This window comes from Heloderma suspectum, chromosome 5 (genome assembly GCF_057233095.1).
Source record: "Heloderma suspectum isolate Gila_16-S chromosome 5, 16-S_ref, whole genome shotgun sequence".
NCBI classification, from domain to species: Eukaryota; Metazoa; Chordata; class Lepidosauria; order Squamata; family Helodermatidae; genus Heloderma; species Heloderma suspectum.
The window spans coordinates 95,231,749-95,238,532 of NC_139462.1; the positions used below are offsets into that span (position 1 = coordinate 95,231,749).

At 44.8% G+C, this 6,784-nt stretch overlaps 1 protein-coding gene across 1 annotated transcript in view; it reads left to right on the forward strand.

The window, feature by feature from the left end:
• PDCL2 (phosducin like 2) overlaps window positions 1–5,896 on the forward strand; it is a 31,389-nt gene extending 25,493 nt beyond the window's left edge. Inside the window, exons 5-6 of the mRNA XM_084860312.1 lie at window positions 3,003–3,211; window positions 5,524–5,896. Coding sequence (XP_084716438.1) covers window positions 3,003–3,211; window positions 5,524–5,642 — 328 coding nt within the window. The 3' untranslated portion in view covers window positions 5,643–5,896. The remainder of the gene's footprint in view (window positions 1–3,002; window positions 3,212–5,523) is intronic.
• Window positions 5,897–6,784: the final 888 nt, after the last annotated feature.

Here is a 6,784-nt window from a genome sequence, read left to right on the forward strand (position 1 = left end):
CTCAACCTGATCCCCCACTCCCCAATATTTTGGACTACAGCTCTCATCACTTGCCATGTTGCCTGGGGCTGATGGGACTTGTAGTTCAAAACACCTGGAGTGTACTACATTAGGAAAGCCTACTCTGAGTCATTGCCTTAATACTCATCTGTTTATAATAACTTCAAATTGGTTTATCTTGAAGTAAAACTCTCTGTCACCACCAGTATCTACTCCCTCCAGTAACAGAGATATCTGTGGTTCAGGAGTACACATGAGGCATCTCTACACCAGCCTAAAATCCTGCATTTAAAATGGGGCTTTCTGCTTCCGTTTTAAATGCAGGATCACAACTACTCCCTTTTTCACGTGCTTCCTTTCCCCCACCCCCTCCTCCCTCCTCCCTCCTCCCTCCTCCCTGTATCTGAGTCTTCCATTACCTTTCATTGATCTCCCTCCTCTTCTTGCCGCTTTTACTCTTTTTAGAGAAAACTGAAGCAGAACACAACGGGGTAATTTGATAGCTCATTATCTGCAATCTACTTAAAAACAGAACAAAGGGCATTTAGTGCAGGAGATGCCTTGAATGATCATGGCGTCAGGTAAAGAGCCTGCAAACTTCTGTGAAGGAGCGATCTCAATTGCAGGATAAAAGTTCAGTGTAAAAGAGCCTGTGAATATCCTCTATGTACATTGCAAGTTCATATGTTATTGGTAATTACAATGTGCTATCATGCTGTCAAGAGTCCAAAGGCACATTTCCCTTAATTGGTAAGTCAGAGTTTATCTTAGATACACAGCAGGTATGCAATGAGTTAAAGGAGTCACACTATGGGCTGGTTCACACATGGCCTGGTAAGTAGGCTGGACATAACAGGGCACAGAAGCATGCATCCAGCTTGTCCACTTTCCCCCACTATGCACAGAACTTTATACATGAACCAGGGCTCTTCACATAAGCTGTTAGGCAAGTAAGACTTACATGGAGAGGCATTACAACCTTTTAGAATAGGAAAAAACAGCAGCAGCCAGGAAACCACCAAACAATTGGCAAAAAGGGGGTGGAGTGGGGGGGGCCTAGGGAAGGAGCCATGGCCCCCTGGGGATTCCCAGAGAGCCAGAGTGGGACCCTAGTTGGGGCCAGATTTAGCCTGCAGGCCTGGGATTCCACACTCCTGATATAAACCCTGGTTCACATTCCAAGTTCTATGCAAAGTGTGGAGGGGGTGTTTGCCTGAGGCTTACGCTGGCTGGATCCAGCTGCAAATGCGACCTTCGGCAGGCTATAGCTGTGTTACAGGGCATTAAGAATAAGGTCAGCTTTTTAGTCTTGGAGTGTGCTAGCTGTGAATGTTGCCAAAAGCAGATGAGAGCTCCATTCAGATCAAGTACGCATCTCCCCAGTGTATCTATGTTCAGACTATAAATGAAGTGGAAAAATTGATGTAAGGAGCAATCCTATGGCCCCTAGACAGCACCCTGAGCTCAGAAGGGGGAGTTGGAGATCCATCTCCCCTGCCCCCTTGCAGCTGGCACAGAAAGAACCTTGCCACCTGCTCTCTGAGGTCAGGAAAACAACCTCGGAGAGGGGGAAAAGGGGGCATTCCCATGGGCAGAGAGGGGCGGAGAGCAGAAAGGCCAGGATACGAGCTATCCTGAGGCCTCTCCAGCCTCCTTCCCTCCCCCTCCGAAGTGCCCCACCTAGTTGGGCAAAAAAGCCCATCTAGCAAAAAAAATGCAGGGCAGGAGGGCGGGAGGCAAGGAGCACCTCCGTTGCTCCTCCTGCCCTGCATAAGATGATTGAAAGCCTCCAAGTTCAGAGGTGTCTGATCAAGGAGGGCACAATCAGTAGGACTGCGCCCTTAAACATTCCTTATGAAAACAAAGCAGTCTGGCAGAAGGACTTCCTGGAAGGCAGAACATTTCTCTGGTTAAGCACTGGAGTCTTACTGCCAAGATTAAAGGTTCCCCATGGCTCTATGTCACATGCTGAGAGGCAGAGCAGCTGTTCACCCAATGCTGATCAAGCACAGGGGGCTTTGAAGCCTTCTTCCGGCAGAAAGTAGCAAGCAAAAACAGCTGTGAATCAAGTCATTTTTTATTAGCAAGCGGCCACAGGCGCATCATAAATCAGCAGCTTTAGGCAGGGCTGCGGACAGCAAGGTACAGCTGAAACTACTGCAGGGAGCTAGAGCTCCACAGAGCCAGGGATACTTCCTGTAACGGGGCCTGAATACAAAGAGCGTACTGGGCCCAGAAGATCCTATCAGCAGGTAGGGATAAAGCACAGATGTGCCTGATCTTGTCTGATCTCGGAAGCTAAGCAGGGTCAGCCCTGGTTAGTACTTGGATGGGAGACCGCCTGGGAATCAGGCTTCCTTCCAACCCTATGATTCTATGAATCATTAGCTGCAATGGATCTTGTTAACACCATTCCATCTGTGTTCCACGGATTGTCCGGCATCTTTCATTCAGTTGTTCGCTCATTGACAGAATCAGTTTTTTTCCCCATCAGAACTTTGTTCTACTTGTGCTAATTTGCATTAGCACAAATTGCCCTGCACAGTGAAAAACCAGTCCGCAAGTCCCCAGAATGTGTGCGACTTGGAAAAACCAGATGAGATTCACAGAAATTCAAACTCAATTGAATCTGTAGTGGATTTCTCCAGCAGCCCTATCAGCAGCCCTGGGTTTTGGTCAGGAGCGTCTTACCTGCATGGATTGACATGGGACCATCTCATGTCAGTGGTGTCGCTGTAGGAGGGAATCCCAGCCTTGTGGGCCAGTGAAGTCACTGATGAATGCAGAGCCTTGTATGAATACGCTGAACCTATCAAGGTGACAACTGGGGTGAAACTCAGCAGTCAGGTTGAACCCAAAGTAACATATTTCTGAGGTGTCAATATACAGGAGTATTTATGGGGAATATCTGGTGGAGTATTTTTAATATTCTAGTATTTTCCCATTTGTGTCAAAGTGTAATGATGAAACACATTTTCTCTTTTGGGTTTGTTTTTCTTTAGCATTCCAATGTGTTTATTGATTAATAGACACCTCAGCCTACTGGCCACAAAGTTTCCTGAAACTAAGTTTGTGAAAGCCATCGCCAACAGTTGTATTGAAAATTACCATGACAGACTCTTACCTACATTGTGTGTGTATAAAAATGGAGAGATAAAAGGCAAGTTCATCGGAATGACAGAATGTGGAGGATCACAGCTTACAGTAGAAGGTAATATTCAAGATGTTTTAGCCAACTCAGGCCTGAAGACAAAGATTTGGCTGGTTAATTCAAATCAATGTGAACTTCAGTATCTCTCATCACTGCAGCTCCTGACCATATGAATTCCTCCTTCCTGCCCATTCTTTCTTCATTTTCCTCTCTAATTCTTCCTTTCCAAAGTCCCTCCTTTCTCTCATTTTTGTAGAATGCTACTTGTTCCAGTTCTTATATCCAAAGTAAAAACTTCTTCAGTTTTTAAGGCTGCAGCTGGCCATAATTTCTGAACTAGCTTTTTGGGACTAGAAGCCTAACTCCTGAGCAGCTTGATTCAGTTTCTCCCCTATTTTATTTTACTCACTGGTGATACTCAGACTTTTCCATTTTAAAACATTCTCTTCACTGGATTAATTTTTCCTATCTGGACACTGCTGAGTTCTACACCCTCTATTCTAAGAGAGGTCTCTTTCAGCCTTCCTCTGGGTCCACAAAAGCCTATTCTTCAGATCTCTGCCTGGGATAGGTAGCTATACCTTCCTTTTAATTCCCCCACCTTCCTTCCTTTTCTCTAAAGTTTAAACTATACTGCTATATAACTAGCATTTAACTAGTGGACTGGTGGAAGTTAAGTGGAGCGAAGTAACAACTCCAACTGGTGCTAGTTAGGCCTACAAAACTCTCTCTCTCTTCCATTTGATACTGTAATACAGTTCTCTAATATCGTTTTCTAATAGACCTTGGCAAGTGTTAAACAGTAGTGTATTTTGCATAGTGTAATCTTCACATGTAATCTGTGTAGTTCATAAGTACAAATGTATTTTCTCTATAATCTTTGCATGTTTCACATTCTATTCTTGCATGTGATGTTCTTTTGCAATTACTTTCTCTACAAACCATTCATACCTTAAGACTTCCTGTGTGGCATGTTTTCATTTGTTTAACAAGTTCAAAAGGTATTCACTGTTTTTGCTTAAGTTTTACAATATATTTTCAAACATATTGAACTTTTTCATATTGTCATATTGAACTGACTTGAACCCTCAAGTCAGCTCTGGTTACACTCTCTTGCTCATTGGGGTAAAGTCAGAACCTCATGTTCGCTGCCTGCCCTGATCCTCTTTAAGACCTATGCAGCTTAGTCAGTCACCAGCAGCAACCAACAGCTCTTTGGATTAGAGCAGCTGAGCCAACTGCAACTAGAGACTCTTCTGACTATCTAGCCTCTTTGTGACAGGCATGTAGCTGAGCCAATAATATTACCATTGCTGCCATCAAACTGCTTAGAGCATTGTAATACAGATTTCACAGCAAAATGTAATGGTAATTTGTAAGAGAACCAGTGAAGAATGAACATGCTTTTAATGTAGTGTTTTCTAGTGAACAAGAAGGGTGGCCATGTGTCCTCTTTTACAGAGGACAGTCCCCCTATTTGAAGGCACTGGAAACAAAGCCCTATGAGGAGAGGCTGAAAGAACTGGACATGTTCAGCCTTGAGAAGACTGAGGGGAGATATGATAGGGCTCTTCAAGTACTTGAAAGGTTGCCACAGAGAGGAAGGCCAGGATCTCTTCTTGATCATCCCAGAGTGCGGGACACGGAATAATGGGCTCAAGTTAGAGGAAGCCAGATTCTGGTTGAACATCAGGGAAAATTTCCTGATAGTTAGAGCAATACGACAGTGGAACCAATTACCTAGGGAGATGGTGGGCTCTCCCATACTGGTGGCGTTCAAGGTGAGGCTGGACAGCCATCTGTGACTTGGATTCCTGCATTGAGCAGGGGTTTGGACCATGGTCTTATAGGCTCCTTCCAACCCTACTATTTTATGATTCTACGATAAAGGGGCATATGGCTACCCTAGTTAGAATAACAGTTCTACTTCAAATTATTTCTGGCCGGCTTATAAAGAGTCACACCAACTTGTCTGAGATAAGTAAGAATTGCTTACAGGTAACCAAGTAGATGGATGGTAAATTTTTTTGTTTTCAGGTTCTTGGCGTGGCACAAGTAATTTCTGCTGGTATGTGTTGGTAGTTGGGATTAATAAAAATTATTTTGGGATAATAACATCTATATAATTATTTGCAGGGCTGATTTCTAGAATACTTAATAAGAGTGAGTAACTCAGTGCAATGTAATAGCGCCCACCTCAAATATTTTATCTAACCATTTAGCTCTAACCTGGAAACCCTATGCACACTACATTGAGTTCCATCAAAAAAGAAAGATGAAATATATATGTAATAAATAGTAGTGGGATATAGTCATTTTATTGTTGAAGATATTGTTATTTCAGCTTGTCTAAACAGCCCTTGTTGTTTCAGAACTTGAATGGAAGCTGGCAGAGGTTGATGCTCTAAAAACGGATTTAGAAGAAAACCCCAAGAAGGATGTTGTGGATATGATGACATCTTCACTTAGAAATGCCTCCATAAATAATTAAAGAAGCACGAGCAGGGCTTGCGCAGAGACAGCTGCAGCTAAAGCAGGAAAAATGCATGAAGGAAGTAGTTGACATTTTTGCAGTCCTAACCATTGCTGGTTAAAAATAAATAAATAAGTCTGCCAAAATGCAATTGAACCCATTTGCTGTATTATCCACACTCAGAATATAAATATTTTCTGCTCCAAGCCAAAGCTGTGTACGCGCTCCAGTGAACACGGGAGGTCCTTCAATAATAAATTTCCATGCAATGCAATTCTATGCATGTTTTCTCAGAAGTTAGTCCAACTGTCTTCAAGGGGGCTTCCCCCTAATACATGTGTTTCACATTGCAGCCCTGCTCACTTGCATAGAAGTGTTCCCTTCAAGAAGGAGAGCTTCAGAGGTCTTGCACTCACAAAGAACAAATGGATCAAAGTTGGAGTTTGCATGTCATGCTGAGCCACTCTGTGAATAAGCTGTGGTGGGTTGCTTGCTCACTAAACAACATACACCCAACAGACGAGCGGGCACATGGCAGCTTGGCATGGCTTTTTTCTCCCACTGAGTCCTCCAGCCTGCTCCCTGGATATATTCCAGTGTCCTTTCCATGGCAACCTATCTTGTATCCTCATCCCTACGGCCCCCTCTCAACTCCAATCAAAACCCCTTTTTGGAGCACTTACTTCATTTGCCATGGTTTGCAGGGCGGGGGAGGTTTGGTGCTTTGGAAGTACACAGATGGGATTGTAATTTCTCAAAGTTATTTTCCCCCTGCTTGCAGATTCATCTGTCTACTAGGGCTGTGCACTGCTTTGCCCCGAGGCCCAAACCCCGAGTCGAAGCAGGCCGCTTCAGGTCACTTTGTGCCCCTTCCGAGGCAAAGCGGGCATGAAGTTACCCAGAATGGGTCAGGGGCTCACCAAAGCACTCGGTGTGCTTCAGAGCTTCAGCCCCCGGCCCAGCCCCCCCCCAGTGCCTCCAGGTCCTTACCTAAGCCGCCTTCTCCGCTGCCCCCCCGCTGCCACCGCTGTCTTTGCTGCTGCCCACCACCGTCACTACTGTGGGTGGTGGTGAAAATGGCAGTGGTGGCACAGTGACGGAGAAGGTGACGGCTGCGGTGGTAGCAGAGGAGGAGGTGGCCCAGGTAAAGAACTGGGGGG